The sequence below is a fragment of the Labrus mixtus genome, chromosome 21, assembly GCF_963584025.1.
Source record: "Labrus mixtus chromosome 21, fLabMix1.1, whole genome shotgun sequence".
Taxonomy (NCBI): Eukaryota; Metazoa; Chordata; class Actinopteri; order Labriformes; family Labridae; genus Labrus; species Labrus mixtus.
The window spans coordinates 11,504,300-11,520,272 of NC_083632.1; the positions used below are offsets into that span (position 1 = coordinate 11,504,300).

The window sequence follows — 15,973 nt, forward strand, 5'->3', positions numbered from 1 at the left end:
TAGGGACTTGGGTTGGGAATTGGAGGGTCGCCGGTTCTAGTCCCGGCAAGGACCGAGTCCGGAAATTGGTCTGGTAGCTGGAGACGTGCCCTTGAGCAAGGCACCGAACCCCAAAAACTGCTCTGGAGCGCTCGCTGTGGGCAGCCCCGTCACTCTGAGACCTCTCCATTAATGCATGTCCATAGGATCCTGTTTGTGCATGTGTGTGTAGCATGTTCATTAGACAAAAGTGTAAAACTGAATTTCCCCTTGCGTGATTAATAAAGGATAAATTATTATTATTATTCTTCTTACCGATAGAGTCTGTGTCGTGCAGGGAATCACACAGACGCTGGGACAAGTCGATCACAGAGCTGATGTTTCCAAAGAGTCCATCAAAGTCGACGTTCTTCACCTTTTAGGAAAAGCAGATAGAAGCTGTTAAAACTCTGATTAAAGCTTCTACGAGGAACTTTCATTTTGTGTTGATTTTGGAGCCCCCCTGTGGACAATATGTTACCTCCTATCGCTTTTCTGATCTTTTCCTGTACATGTGTTAGTCTTGTATTCTTCCATATTTTAAATGTCTAACTTGCAATTTACTGTGAGTAACAGCCTTTATTACTTACAGTGAGTCACCTCACCTTTTTACCTCGACACCTAACCCGCAACAGGTTAAAGATATGCTAATAAAACAACTACATCTTTCAGATGGTTTCGTTGGCTTTTGAGGGTCATATAGAGGCATCAGTATACATTTCAGCCCGTTTCATTTCCAGGTTAAAACTCCTCAAATGAGCTGCTTTAAAATGATGGAAACTGACAAAGATGCAGCAGAGAATACAAAAATCCCAGTCATCAATATTTATAGAGTATCCTGGCTATGTTTTCCTGCATAAGAAACACAATATTCTCACTTAGAAAAACTAGGCTTTAGAGATTGCACATTATTTCTTACCTTCTTATTCTGCAGCGGCTCGATGATCTCCTCCACACACATCTGCAGGTCTTTGATGTAGTCTTTCTCCGTCTGCAGCAGCTCCTCGATGACCTTGGACCTCTTCTCCTGCATCCTCAGCTCCGGGTCCTCGGTGCCCGCGATGGGGCTGGAGTCGGAGGTCGGTGTGGAGTCGAGGGGTTCGGGCTGAGAGGAGAGGAGTGTCATCTCTGAAATGACAGGAGTGGAGACAAATTTAGCTGCATTCCAATTTGATATTACACCTTTTTTCAAAGGCAAATCAGTTTAATTTCATGGATTAAAGAGTATTTAAGACAAATCTATGAAAGCCTTATAATAAAAGTATTTGTTTCTGCTCATAATAACCATGAAATTGTTGCAAACACAAGGCTTGTTGTAGCTAAATGTGACACAAAGGGGTTATTTTCTCAGAAAGAAAAACTTCCCCGACCCACATCCCTATTCATGTATCCAAACATATTCCTGCCCACCCACCCAGCCCATCCTTAACTCTTCGTCCTGTCTGACTAGCTTTTGATCAATGTCTCTGCTATCACCCTCAGGGGGCTGATCTCTCCCGGGTAGCCCCTGGGACCGGAGGGAGAGCCCGGTTCATGCGTCGCTGCTTTTTATGAATGGAGCTCAAACTGGAGTGGACTTGGGCTCTTTGTGCGCGGCACAATGGCCTGTGACAGCTACTACAGACAGACAGGCCCTCAGGGACCAGCAGGCAGTAAAGAAGAGGCAGTTAGAGAGGCTCTGAGGGAAGAGAGATAACGGGCTGGAGAGGGATGATACACGGTGAATTTAAACCTAACACACAGTTGGAATTGTTTTGAAAATGTTACAAATGTCTTCATGCATAACTGTGATTCTTTTTTTAACCCTTGTGCGCTTTAAAGTAAGGATCATTTTCAAACTTTCAACAAATCCTGTTTCAAGAAAACTGACAAGCATATTTTTTTAAAATCCAAATCCTATTACAGCTCATTTTCCTTTCATCATAGCCGTCCATTTGGACCCAAAAGCTACATCATTAAACCAGACTGTTGGACATTCTGACACATTATATCTTTGCATCAAACATGGACGCTGTGCTCACACATATCGTGCTGCTGCTGGAAATACTTCAACACCCAATCTTAGCTGGAAATAGCCCCTAAACATACACTTTTTATGCAGCCATACTTCTAAAAAGTACTCAAAATGTGATTCTTCTGAAATGTAGGATTTCTGTTGTGGACACAAAGAAGAATTAATCCCATATTGATATCAGTCTCTGAAAGAGCCCTACATGTGTGAGTTTAGGAGAGTCCCCTTACAGAAAGTAGCAGAACATGATAAAGTAGCATGCTCCTCTACAGGCAGTCAGACATCGTCACAGGGGTTCAGGATGATAAGTAGAGGGAAAATCCGTTAACAACTGTATGGAGGAGAGAAAAACACTGCTTTGGAAAGATGCCGTGTTTATTTCAACATGAAGATCTGTAACGTCTCAGTCCAGGGTGCAGCCTCCTGTGTGATGACAGATGAGGGTGACGTCACCTTTGCTCCTGGAGCAGATGCTGTCAGAGGCTAATGAAGTTAACTCTGCTTACCCTCATGTTACCCCCCCCCCCCCCCCCCTGCAAATAAATACCAGCATGCTTCACTTCACAAAACCCAGAAGCTACAGCATCACAGCGACCGCCTTCTGAACACTAGGCTAACACTAAACTTGTGAGTGATTTAAGATCAAACATAAGATCTTTGGGAAATTAATCATCAGAGATCTTTTTTTTTTTTTTTTTTTTTTTTTTTTAAGGAAACACTTCAAAAATATCAAACTTTTTGTTCATGATGATCCTTGGGCCACCCGCCTTTGGTCTCCCTCTCTGACCTCCTTCCTCTCTCTCTCTCTCTTTGTCTCTCTCTCTTCACGTGACTTGGCTAAAGCTCGCCTCAAAAAGGAGCTTTTCTCTCCGTTTGCGCCGCGTATCCCTGCAGCACCCGCCGCTGCCGCTGCAGCTCTGCCAACACTGGAGCGTTTCCACGCTGATGAGAAAGTAGTCCGCTAATGGGTTTTAGAAGTCATACACAACACAAAAGGGGAGACGCAAAACAAAAGACTCAGACTTTAATTGGAATCAAATCGGCTTATTCCCACGTTTGATCCTCTACGTGCACACACAACCACATCACACGCTCCACTTCACATGCCGTGTCCGTCCGAGACAACCTGTTGAAACCGCATGACCCAGTTTTGACCCACTTCTGAGCAATTTTACTTTTCTTTTGTCCTGCAAAGTATTGTAAAGAGGGTGCAGGAATTCACAAGTATACGTCCTCACAGCTGTTTTTATGTTCATAATAGGGAAATTTAAAATATTATTTAGCTGACAAGGGAAATTGGAAGAAACACATTACACACTGTAAATTGCCAGACGCACAATCACAGCTGCCCATTAATGTAGGTGTAACATGTCATCGTGTAAAACAGGATCCGCAGTGTCGTCAGCGGCCACAGGAAACACCCACAGAACAATCACTCAGTAGATACAAACTAAATCACACACCTGAGAGTGGATGCCAACAATCAGAGAGGCTAATCACTCAGAACAAACAACTACCTGCTCCCAAAACCTCACTGTGGAAACAAGCCAGAGAACCCAAAGTGTTTGTTTTCTAATGAGGGAAACTAAATCTACAAGGTGTTTTATTAAAGGACTTTTGAAAAAGAAAGTTTCAAACAAGTGGTACGGAAAGCCTAAGAGGTCATTTTTATTCTAATCAGCTGTGGTCGAACTGTAGACACATGTTGATGCTGACTCAGAATCAGAAATAAGACAACTAAAAGAGGACCGACTGCATCAGATAGGAAGACTGAATGAGTGTGCCAAAAACAAAGAATTGTCCATCACATAGTACTGTTGCCTTGACAACATTTAAGACTTTATTGGAGAATAAATTCAAACCCCGAGTGTACACAGAACATTTAGTCACACACATAGATGTGACATGATTTCAACCTTTCATTGTTTGATCGAATCTTAATGGGGACGAGAGAAAACCGGGCTCTGCAGGGGGGCTCACAGGGTTTGTACAGAGACCCAGCAGCATGAAGGTTTGTAAATGAGCCTCATTCAAACACTGACCTGGTTACACATATGAGAGAGTTTAGAAAAGAAAACAAAGAGTCTGCCTATATAGTCTGCTGAACAATAAAGGGTCTTTATGGGTTCAACAGGCTGATAAAGGCATGCAGGGGAAATGTACTTTTTTGATCCTGGCTCTTCACCAAATGTCTACAATATGGACAAGACGTGGATAATGGTGTTAGTCAAATTCCTACAATGGCTGACTTTTTACAATTCATTTTTGGACAAAATTGGTGGGGGGGTGGGGGGGGGGGGAGTAAAGAATACTATAGAAATAGAAGTAAAAGGAATCACTGGGCTGATAGTGAGGCTCTCATGTCAGAACTGTACTTTATCAGCTCTGTAAGATGAAGTAAATCCATCATCCCTCTAAAATAATAATCCACATATTCAGACAAATGTGAGAGAAAACACTATGGATGCTTTACACAGACATCAAGTGTCACCATTAAAGATTTAGATTTAAACTGAGAGGATATGTGTCACTTCTTCAAGAAGTTGGCTTCAAGAAGTGGAGATGTTAATGCTGAGCTTCTTTCCCAAATAAAGGTCACTTTGTTTTTACCAGCACAAATTTGGATTAGTGGAAAATAACCAACAAACATATTTAGCAATGTTTACTTATTTGTCATCAGACAATTTGTAATTAGTTTCAAGCTGGACTGTTTCTCAATTGCCACCTTATGAATCATGTTCAACATTAATCTGAGAGTCAGAAACACACGGCAGGCTGGACTTATGGGACTGGGAGTGGACATGATGGCACAATAAAATGACGTGAGCTCACAGAGCACTGCACCTCTTAATCATACACAGTCTCATGATGGCTTCACGGGTCATTAAAGGAGACAAAGGAGTAGGAATCAAGAGGCACGATCAAATCACAGCTCAGGAACAACGTGTGGCTTAAAGTTGCAGATGAAGATGAATTTTAGATTGAAGCTAGAGTGTTGCTGCAGTGAACTGCTGAGTATCACATGCTTCCACCATGATGAAGTTGGTTTCATACAAATTCTACTATGAATATTAAGTGCTTTTCAGCCTTGATCATATTTGTCAGTGGTATATTAATTAAACATATTTAGTGTGAAAATGTTCATCTGTTTAAGTTTTGCAAAGGCTAAAATACTTCAAAGCATGGCATGTTATTGAATATAGGTTTCATTTCACATCCCCTATAAAATGTTTTTTTCTAATAAAAATGAAAATGTCTAAAAATCTTCTTAAAAATCTCATCTTTAAAAACCCAACTCTAACTGTTTTAGAGATACGTGTCTTAAATTGACTGTAAATATATCAACTGAACGACATTGTCTCTGCTACGCCCAAAAACAAAAAGAGAGCAAGAGGCAGAAAAGTGAAGATGATGAGATTTCACCCACCTGCTGCTTGTAACTTTTCTTCAAACCACTTCAAAAACCAAGTGCATCCCCCACCCACACACACGCACGCACACACACACTGTGCTTTAAACCACGCCACCCATTCTGCCATGGTCCATTGTCAATCTGAAGTCCAGCTCCTGAGCCCTGCAGAGGACCGAGCGTCTCGCTGCAAAAACTCCATTCCAGACCTCCAATTACCATGAGAATGCATGGGAACCCAGCATCATTAAACACACACACACACACAAAGAAACACACACACACGAGGGAGGACGACCACTCTGGTTACAAGGAAAATCTGGAGCTGGACTTTCACTTTTTGCCTCTACTGTTCTCCAGCTTTAAACATGCGGTGTCTCAAATCTATACTAACCATCAAAGCAAGACGAAAGTATAAAACATGTTAACATGCTTGTTGATACTGTTGAACAGATAATGATACAATAATGGTGAAGTGGGCTGTGAGTCTTACAGAAACTTTTTTTAAATTGTTTTCTAAATTTAAGTCAGAAGATTTTGATACTTTTTGGGAGTTTTTAATCAAAATGTTTGAAGTGTTTCATCTCCACTGTTGCCTTTGTGCACTGCAGTGTTGGAGAATATTACATTTCAGCAGCAAACAGTGTTAAGCATGCATGCCATCTGCTTTGAGTGTTTTTTATAAATGCACTTTTTTCCCCATGCTAATTTCTGCTCTAAGTGAACCTTGTGATGGGATTTAACTTTTCCCGCTGATTTGATCAGCTCACTTTTAAGTTTATGAAATTCATAGTGACTCCATCTTTTTCTGGTCATGAGAACCCAGATGAATTCAACATCTGCGGGACATGCAAAGTCAAGAGGAGTGGAGTCCAGTTTTTTTTTGTTTTTTTTTGAAAGTCTGCTTCATGTTTCAAAGTGTTCTCACACCTGACCAGGCTCCTCCTCAAACAGGCTGAAATCTATCAAAAATAATGAATCAACATCCTCAACTCAATCCTCCAGAGTTTGCTCACACTCAGGGATATTTCAACTCTTTTATATATTCTACAACTCTACTTGAGTACACTTGCAGATATTCTTTTTCTCTTTAGAACGATATTTCTATAAAATGTTTAAATCCTGTTAAGTTAAATCATCTCCTAAAACGGTCTGATATATGAAGGCTTTTTTGAATTCTTACATTTTCTCTTTTTTGTGTTTTAACTCCTGCATTTTTGATCTATTTTTGTGCTAAATAAATAAAGTTTAGTATTGTTTTTATCATCATAATCTGCTTAAATTACGCGTCTCTGAATTCTTTGTCTCTTCACTCCATGCCACATGAAAAAGCCGAGCAGAGTCAAAAGTTTTCCCTGCACACACACCGAGGTCGGACACAATCAGTGCTGTGTTTGTGATCTGCTCCAAAGTTCACAGCAGAACGCACAGTCGCCATGGCAACACAAATAGCAGGGGGGGCCTCCTCATATTAAGCCAAGTTTTTGGAGGGCAGGGAACGGCTCTGCTGAAATATCACATGGGCCACTGTGTGAGTGTCTGGTAGTTGAGAATAAGTAACAAGCTCGCCAACAAACTGTAACAGCAATATTTACCTGACAACCTGCAGGCCATGACTTGCATTTAATACTTCAAATGAAATTCACAATTCTGGTAGCATTAGAAACAGGTCAGCACAGGTCGTGTTAATAATAACAAGACTCAAAGAGCTCCAAACTGCGGCTTCTTCGCATGTCAACTTAGAGCTCCGGTCAGGGACTTTTGGTCTGGGACACATTTTTTGTGAAAAAAGCAGTGTCTTATGGGTAAGAATTTTTTTTTTTTTTTTTTTTTAAACCAAAAAAAAATCTCACCCTTCAAATGCATCGCTCAATGTGAGTCTTTGCTGAGGGGAGAAAATGGCCGTTACAGCAGGGTGGAGGTTTTTCACTTTGTCTGACACCTTCAACATGATTATATAGAAATGATCCATTTCATTGCTGCTGGTCTAGTTTGCATTTAAAAGGTCATAAAAGGGCGACTGTATTTATTTCAGCCAGTTTCATAACCAGCTACAAACTCCTCACAGGAGCTTTAAATCCTAAAAGTTGGACGTATTATCCACTGAACATGCTTAAATTTGACTGCATTCAAAGAGTTTTGTCCTGCAGCACCAGGTAGTTGGTCGCTCAAAATAGAACAAATAGTGGGGGAAGTTTATTCAGTGGCATACCATCTTGTTTATCTCTTATAGGGTCAGATGTCAAAAGGTCACATTCCTTCTCCTGGCCGCATCTCACGGCAACATTTATGGACCATTGTTGGGGATTCCTGGTAATTACAGCCATCTAGTCAAGTCACATTGATCACGACAAGCGCAGGTCGTGTAATGAGACATGAGGCTTTCAGATTGTGATTTTCCCCTCCTGTGTTTAGTGAACACCCCCCATAACATACAAATACTCTTGTTCCCAGGTGGCCATGGCTACAGTGTAATTAACAAGTTCAATAAATGAGTTGCTTCAAAGTGGATCAAATATGTGGTCTATGGCTCCTTTGGAATTTCTAATTTGGTCTCATTTATCCGACAAACAGTGTCCAATTACTTCAAGAGACCATCAGTTTTGCATATGTGCAGAGAGATCTTCAAGAGGATACCAGACATTAAAGGGATGTGGGGGGGGGAGAGGCATTCAACCAAAAGCTCTACTGTCTTCAAGTTAATGGAAAAGAAGAGGACTATGGGTGTACAGGGTCCCACAGGTGCTTTGGTGAGACACAGTAGTGCATTCACTATATTTTCAGTAGTTATAAATTTAAAAAAAAATCCAAGGAAACCAGTCAATAACATCACACATTCACTGTTTTAATCTGTTAGTTTAGCATACAATTTGAGCTCTGTTGCATGCTAGTGTCTTTGTTTCTGTGTAGGAAATATGTGTTCTCTCTGTGTGTGTGAGAACTGCTTGGAGGCGTTGCGATGACTGAGCAGGCAGCTTTAAACTGTATCTGTTGCTCAATGCAAGACAAGTAAAGGCAAAGATCTGCCTGAGGGCTCTTTCAGTTTTCCCACGGCAAAAATACGGGAAAAAGTGAAGTGTTCTGCACACTGCACGAATAGATGATTGGAAGACAAAATGCTCGTTGTTTTATTCCCAAAGCATCTTCAAACAATGACCCCCTTTTAGGAGCAACAAAACAACTACCTGCCTGGAGGGCAGATATTTCAAATTGAACCTTCTGTTTTATCATAATATCAAATAAACTGAACCAGGCTAATGATTGCTTTTCAGGCCTGTTATTGCTCTTAGAATTATAACTCCATTCAGCACATATCCTCACATAATCCATAGCTGTGTTTATGCATACACTAACACTGTAAACGCAAAATGTAAATCTTGCACTAATACTGCAGTGACATTTGCCATAAGTGGCTCCGTTCACACAGCCAGGGTTTGACTTTGACACCATATTGACTTACAATTGAGTGACTTCACTGTTTTTACAATTTTGACATCTTCACTGTGTGAACACGTAAGAAATTGAATCCCGTGAGATGATGTCAGTATAACTTAGAACAACACTGTGACACTCTGTAAACATCAAAAAGGACAGCTCCGGGAGGATTAACCACAAAACAACCATCATAAAGGTCAGTTGTTTAACTTTGTTTATCGGACTGATGACTGGCACAAGCTATAGCGCTGAATAAAAGCACTTTTAGTGTAAAGTGGAGAATTTGGCTCACAATACTTGGAAGAATAGCTCTGATGGACTCAGGTTTTGATATATGTTTGTGACTTTGTATTAGTAGTATACATACATATGATCATTGCCTCTGTCTTATCATGATCAAACTGGTCAATTGGAAAAGGTTAAGTCTTTTCCCACACCTATATCCAATACAGAACTCAGCGAGTGAGCCTTAACCAACTTTTTCTTCGCTTGCTTGCAGTGAGACAAGATGTCTTCAGTTCATCAATCTTGTCCAAAGATTTCCTGTCTTAAAGCTCCTAAACCCCCCTACCCACCTCACCTCAGTCCCCTTCTGCCCACCAATGACAGCGACCGCTCAAGGATTAAACACAACAAGACAGCATACGCTTCCAGATCATAGAGGGATGATGACACATTGCCCACACAGACGTTCAAACTGCAAATACAGCAGAGAGCATTTTTTAAAGTTGAGTGGTTGTTTGTATTTAAATTCAGGTCAATTCTTACAATGACGTTATTTTTTTTTTTTAAGGTTGAACATTAATTGTTAATCTGCTATGCCTGCATACACACATAGACACACTGTTTATAATAGAAATAACTGAATGAAGAACTGTAATAGCTGTATGCATGTTAGGTGAAATATTGAAAAGCAGCTGCGAGTACTATCCTTTTAGGACTAATGAGACCCAGAGACAGGTCTTTAATCTAAAACTGGATTAAGGAGAACAACAAAGGCCCTCAAACTGTGTTAAGGGCCATCTCAGAAAGCCTCGTCCATCACCTCAATGTCACTCAATTACAGCGTAAGCCCAATAAGCATTGCAACAAGATTGTCTATAATGTTTTTAGCCATGCAATCAAATACTTTACTCAGGGCAAACCCCTGACAGAGCTGAAACAGTTTAACAAGATTAAAGGATGACAAGACACTGCACAGCCAAGTGTACATGTGTGTGTGTGTTTTAAAAAATGGCGTCATCTTTCAAATAAGCCTTGCAGGGCCACACATACACACGCACACACGCACACATACACACACACACACAAGTCCTAAAGTGAAGGAGTCAGGCTAGTGCCTGCAACCGCCTGGCACCAGACAGACCCCCGCTATCCACTCACCATGCTGACGCTAGGGATTAATACTTGGACTCCCGAAAAAAAAAGGCTGTGAGGTGGGGGCCAGTGTGTACTATGTGTGTGTGTGTGTGGGGCTGTGCGTGTATGACCGGTGCGCGTGTGGGTATCTAGGTGACTGGGGGAGGGGACCTGGTGCGCCACCTGCTTCTTTTCAGACACAATAAACTCGGACAGAGGAGTGCTCTCTCCTTCCTCAGGAAACACTACACACACACAGAGACACGCACGCACACACACGCACACTTTCTCTGAGATGCTAAGTTTGTTAGTTTCTGTATCTTCAGACCATGACTGTTTATGAGTGGACCCAAGTGAGCCCTAATGATCCCACCATCAAATGTTCCAACTTAGATTTAACCGTCTCTCCAATCTGCAAGTTTGCATCCTTCAGCCTGTCTACAGGTTATAAAAACATTATCCACTGAAAGGACTGAAAGTCAGAATATTCGCATCAAATGAATGAAGTTATTTTTCAGATGTCACTGTTAACTGCAGTCTGTTTTGTAGCCACTTAAAAACTCCTCACAGGGGCTTTAAAACATGTTTACTTCACTAAAACCTTACTCTAAAAATGCTTAAATGTTGGGAACTTTTGGTTTGTTTATGTTGGTGCCCCCTGTGGACAAAGTTGTTCCTCTTATCTCTTTTGTCCTCTATATACTTCAGAAGAATTTTCAGATGTAGAATCTCATCTTGATTTTCTTTTTACATTCAAACATAATATTATTCAAACATTATACAGCTACTGTGTTCACATGTAAGGATTTGTAATTTCTACCTCTTAGGTTGGGTAAGGCATTGGCATTAAACTTAATATTTCTTCAGTAATAAGTTTAAGGCTTGAGTATCTTCAGTAAATGTTCCTTTCTCCTTTATACAGTATGTGAGTCATTATCACAAAGCCTCAAGTATGGTTCATATAAGAACTTCGACAAATGGAGTGACTTGTGACATTTAGGTTGTGTCTTCAGATTGATAAGATATGGTCTGTTTACAAAACATACGCTACTGAAAAGATATCACAAAAGCAGAGCCACTTTCCTCGTCTTGAGTGAAAAATAACCACAACACTAGAAGGTTATTACTGAACAGACTAGTTTTGGGAGCACATAGCATCAGTGGTGTAGAATTCAGCAGCAAACAAGAAAACTGCAGACAAGGAGAATGACCGGGACAACAAAAACCCAAGAGCCAATAAAACCCGTTCTGCAGGTTCTTACACCTACAAATACCTGACAGTTCACTTTCCTGTGTGATAGGTGATACTGACACATACACACACACACACAGGTTCCAGCACACACTTTGTATGGCATTGAGTTCAGCTAGTCAGCACTTTAAAGCCCCCATCATTGATTAGAAGATCAGCTCTGGAGGTCACCAGTGATAAGACGTGAGACACCAAAAGACTGTTGACTTTTCTAGACTGTTTTATCAGGTTTGAAAGACAACAGCCCTTTCAAATGTTGTCTTTTTTTTTTTTTCAAGATCACTGAAAAAAAGTGAAGTGGTTTGTACCTGAGTCTTTATCTTACTCTTGATGAATTAATTGTTGAGCGGTCTGAACCGAGCATAACATTTAGAAATGATCACACAAACTTGAAGCACAATATGCTGTGCAAATACAACATTTGCACTACCTTCCTCTCACATGACAATATCCTTGTGTTTACCTTGATTCTTTTTCCTCGTTGTGGCGAACTGGGAGTTTCGTATTGAGCTCGGGGCTGTCTTCCTGTAGAAGCTGTTCCGATCTAGTGAGCCCACGTAAACAGGCTTGCGATGCCGTTTTGAACCTACGCTCCCAGCACTCGACTCGTATCCTTTTTCCCGCTCATCACTGTGCCGGTATACCACCGGATCCTCAAAAGACCGTATTTCCTTGAGTGCCAACTTCTGGTTCTGCTGTTCAACCCATTCCTCACAGTGTGTCTTGCGATCTTTTTTAGGGTAGTCCTCGTATTGCTCATCCACAGATACGGAGCGTAGTTCTCGGTATCTGTCTCTGGGCTTGCTGAGGGCACGATCCCCTTCTCTGGGTTCGTAGTGGTCTGCATTCCTTCGCTCATAGTGCTCCCTTGCTTTGTATTGGTCCTTCCTTCTGTGGTCGTCATCTCCTCTCTCATAACCTGTATCCCTGTACCTGTTATAGTGGTCTCGCTCCTTGTAACCACTATACTCGTCCAGTTCAGAGTCGTACTGGCCCCTTCCTTTACCGTTGTAGGTTTCCTCATCCCTTCGGTTGTAGACTTCCCTGTCTTTGTAAATGTTTTCCCTGCGTTCATATCGATCCTCCGCATGCCGGTCGTAGTGTTGGTCCTTGTGCTTTCGTTCTTCATTGTACCGCTCCTCCTCTCTGCGCTGACAGTATTCCTTTTCTCTATAGCGAGCTCTGTCTTTTGAATCATAATAATCCTGTTCACAATCATAGTAGTGGTCATTATCCCGGTAGTCGTCTCTACGAGCATAATTGTCTTTTTGATCATAGTGGTCTTCATACTCACTGTTGTAACTGTCCTGTTTTCTGAGTTCATGTCTGCCGTTTTTCCTGTTGTCATAATATTGTTGCTCTCTGTCATCATAGCGCTCTTTATATTTCCTGTCATAATGGTCCCTGTGCCTGTATTTGTCCGTGTGATCATACTCCTCTAAGTCTCTGGGACTCCTGTGATCATAACGTTCAGTATCGTGGTCATTTTCTCTTACCCAGTCGTCCCTTCTTCTTCGGTCCTCGTCCAATTTTTCATACCGCTCTTGAGTTCGGAAGTCATTAGGGTCTTTTTCTTTCGGCACTCTGCTGTAGTCCTGGCGTCTGTTATCCTCAGGACCCTGGTAAAAAATATGTTTGCCTTTCCATTCAGAAACCCTAACATTTAGGTGACCATCTTCTGAACCAGGATGGAAGTAAACATCCTGGCCTGGAGGCCTCTCTCTTTGGTGGCAAACATTGTTTGGTCCAATTTGGGCTTGGTTGTTCCATTGTACTGGCCATTGAGCTGGCATATGCACTGGAGGTGGCATTTGCCCGCCTGCAGGAACCATCATGCCACCATGAACTGGCATAGGAACTGGGTCACAAGGACTTGCTATCATAAATGGTCCCTGTGGCTGACCAGGAGGAACTACTCCATACCCAGGATATCCAACCTGTTGCTGCTGAAGCTGCAGTTGATGTAGTTGTTGTATTTGTTGCAGATGGGCCACCCTCTCCCTCTCTCTGGCCCAACCGGCATCCCCCAGCTCCTCCACACTCACCCCTCTCCTGACTGGGGCACCAACTGCATGATTCCAATCCGCTGGACCAAACATGACTGGGTTGCCATAAACCACTGGGCTCTTCATGGCTGTAGAGGTTTAAATCAGCTCACCCATAGCTGACACAATGTCTTGTTCAACGTGGCGTATTTCCTCTTTCCAAAGTCCTGCATTCCATAACAAAGCGCTGTGGGAGACTCCACCTGTCAGGCATATTGTCTGTAACTCTCCCACTTGTTTTCTCTGTCTCCTCTCCACTGCCTCAGCAGAACTGCTCGGCCCAAGCACCTCCCAGCCCTGAGTGTAACCGAATCGTTCCCTCCCCGCAGCTATCTCAGCGAATCAGGGAGGGAGAGGGGGAGCAGTGTTAGTGAAGGTGGGGCCTCCTTAGGTTAATGATTCAGTTGAGTCACATGAGAGGCGGATTAGCCCAACAGCCCCTCCTATTCTTTCAATTGGCTAGTGCCTCTGTTTGCTGGAAAACAGTCTGGCAGAAGATTGTCTTTGATGGAAGACGGAGACTAACTTTAGTCTGCCTTTGAGGGGTGGACAGACTTTGGCACCAAATGTTTTCTTTCACTTCCATGAAAAATTCTCCATCCTTCCTTGTATCCTGTTTCCTTTGTTTTGCTATTTCCTCTAGATTTAACTCCCATGCTCAACAGCAGTGACAAATGCACCACATTTCACAACATGCTCTTTCACATTATATTTTTCAGCACAATCCTAAGGCTGCTCTGTTAGTTAAACTGAAACTGACCAAGAAACTGACCTCAGTCCAACTGTTTGACTTTGCCCTACATTACAGGGAGGAGCAATCATTCCTACGTATGACTACACTCACATGTTTTTGGTTGACCCAAGTTTTCCTTTGGAGCAACAATTAATAGAAAGAGAAGTGTGAAGTAGAAAACGTGAAGGGGAAAGATTTTATTACAGAAAAGTTATTCAATTTAAAGCAAGTCCCTGAGTGTGGTGCAAAAAAAGATTACACAGCCTGATTAGAGCAGCCAATGAAAAAGTAGCTGCTGGTGTGTACAAAGAGCTATTGTTGGGGACCGTCCCCTCTCTCAGAAGAGACACAATCTTTTAGTGTGAGAAAAAACTTGAGTCTATTCATACAGGGAGAGTATAATATATCCCTCCCCCTTAACTCTCCATGAAAGAGACATGAACTATAAGTACAGGTTTAAAGGACAATCTAAAACACGTGACACACACACACAAATATGTTGATTGGTGTAACTTTAAAATCAATTTTAATGCAATGTTATTGCAGCTGGGACTTGTTTGTCCTTTTAAAGCCAAAGATTTTTTTCTAGAATTTAATATTTAAGTAAAATTAAGTTCCTGGTTAAAGTAAGGCAAGCCTCAATTACTCTTCTCACAAACCAGGAAATAAAATGTATTATTGTAATGTACTTGCTTTGTTTACATTTCAAACACAGTAAACCATGATAGAGACATGAAACACGCCTTAAGATTATTATTTTTTTTTTAACCAAAGAAAACACCGGTTACTTTATGATTTTATCTGGCATCCCTTTGTGTCCAGTGTTGGGTTGTTTACTACAAAACAAGTCAAACTAATCTGAAAACGAATCTTAACAGATAAAGTGCTTTTAAAGATCATTCAGGTTGCATTTTGTTAGGAATTTTTTGAAATGTTTATTATTCTTAACTAGTCTATGAACCATTTTTTATGAACAGGCCCATATTTTCACACAGACTTACAGTTTCATAAATTAAGACTCAACACTTTAATGGAACTTAATCGTTCACTTTCTTACGTAAGGCTGTTTAATTATCAGTGTGCAACATCTCAGCTTTCAGTGACAAAAACACGACCGAAACTACTTTTGTGTACGAGTGTCTACTGTAGGAATGTATAATACAACATTCCTCTCAGTGGCTGTGTTAGCTTATGTAAATGAAGCTGTCAGACGCGTGATCAACAGACGGCTCATCTTTTTTTAAAAAAAGAGGTGTGATCCAAGGAAAAAGGTCAAATATCAAACTGTCTGCAGCCATGAAGAAGCACAGTTTGTGAGACAGATCGAGGGAAACCTGAAGCTGAAACAGATCCTGAAAACAGCGTTAAGTCGATCAGACTGTGGTGTCACTGAGGCTGATGGAGGCCTTTTAATGATGGGGTTCTAAGACTCAAAAGAGGGGGAAGGTCAAAGAGCTTGAAGAGGAAACACAAAGAGACGCGGGAAACAGAAAGTCCTGCAGTCAAGTGTGAGAAGAACGGCAACTTTCACAGATCACACTTTAAGTAATTTTTAAAAAGTTATAATATTAAACATCCCCCTTTGCACCAGCTATGATATGATGCACTTAAATACAAACACATCATACAGTATAATACATTCCAAACATTACATTTGATATCTTTTTGGTTCCAAAGAATCACTATCAAACACTAGCAATAAGCAATGTCT

The 15,973-nt window shown here is 41.4% G+C and overlaps 1 protein-coding gene across 2 annotated transcripts in view; it reads right to left on the bottom strand.

Moving 5' to 3' along the window:
* dnmbp (dynamin binding protein) overlaps positions 1-15,973 on the bottom strand; it is a 44,508-nt gene that overhangs the window by 7,256 nt on the left and 21,279 nt on the right. Inside the window, exons 1-3 of one of the 2 annotated variants that reach the window (XM_061028927.1) lie at positions 11,948-13,811; positions 938-1,146; positions 295-394 (exon numbers count right to left, since the gene is read on the bottom strand). In XM_061028927.1, coding sequence (XP_060884910.1) covers positions 295-394; positions 938-1,146; positions 11,948-13,616 — 1,978 coding nt within the window. In that variant the 5' untranslated portion in view covers positions 13,617-13,811. Of the gene's footprint in view, positions 1-294; positions 395-937; positions 1,147-11,947; positions 13,812-15,973 lie in introns of those variants that run through there. The other variant, XM_061028926.1, reaches the window with a different exon arrangement.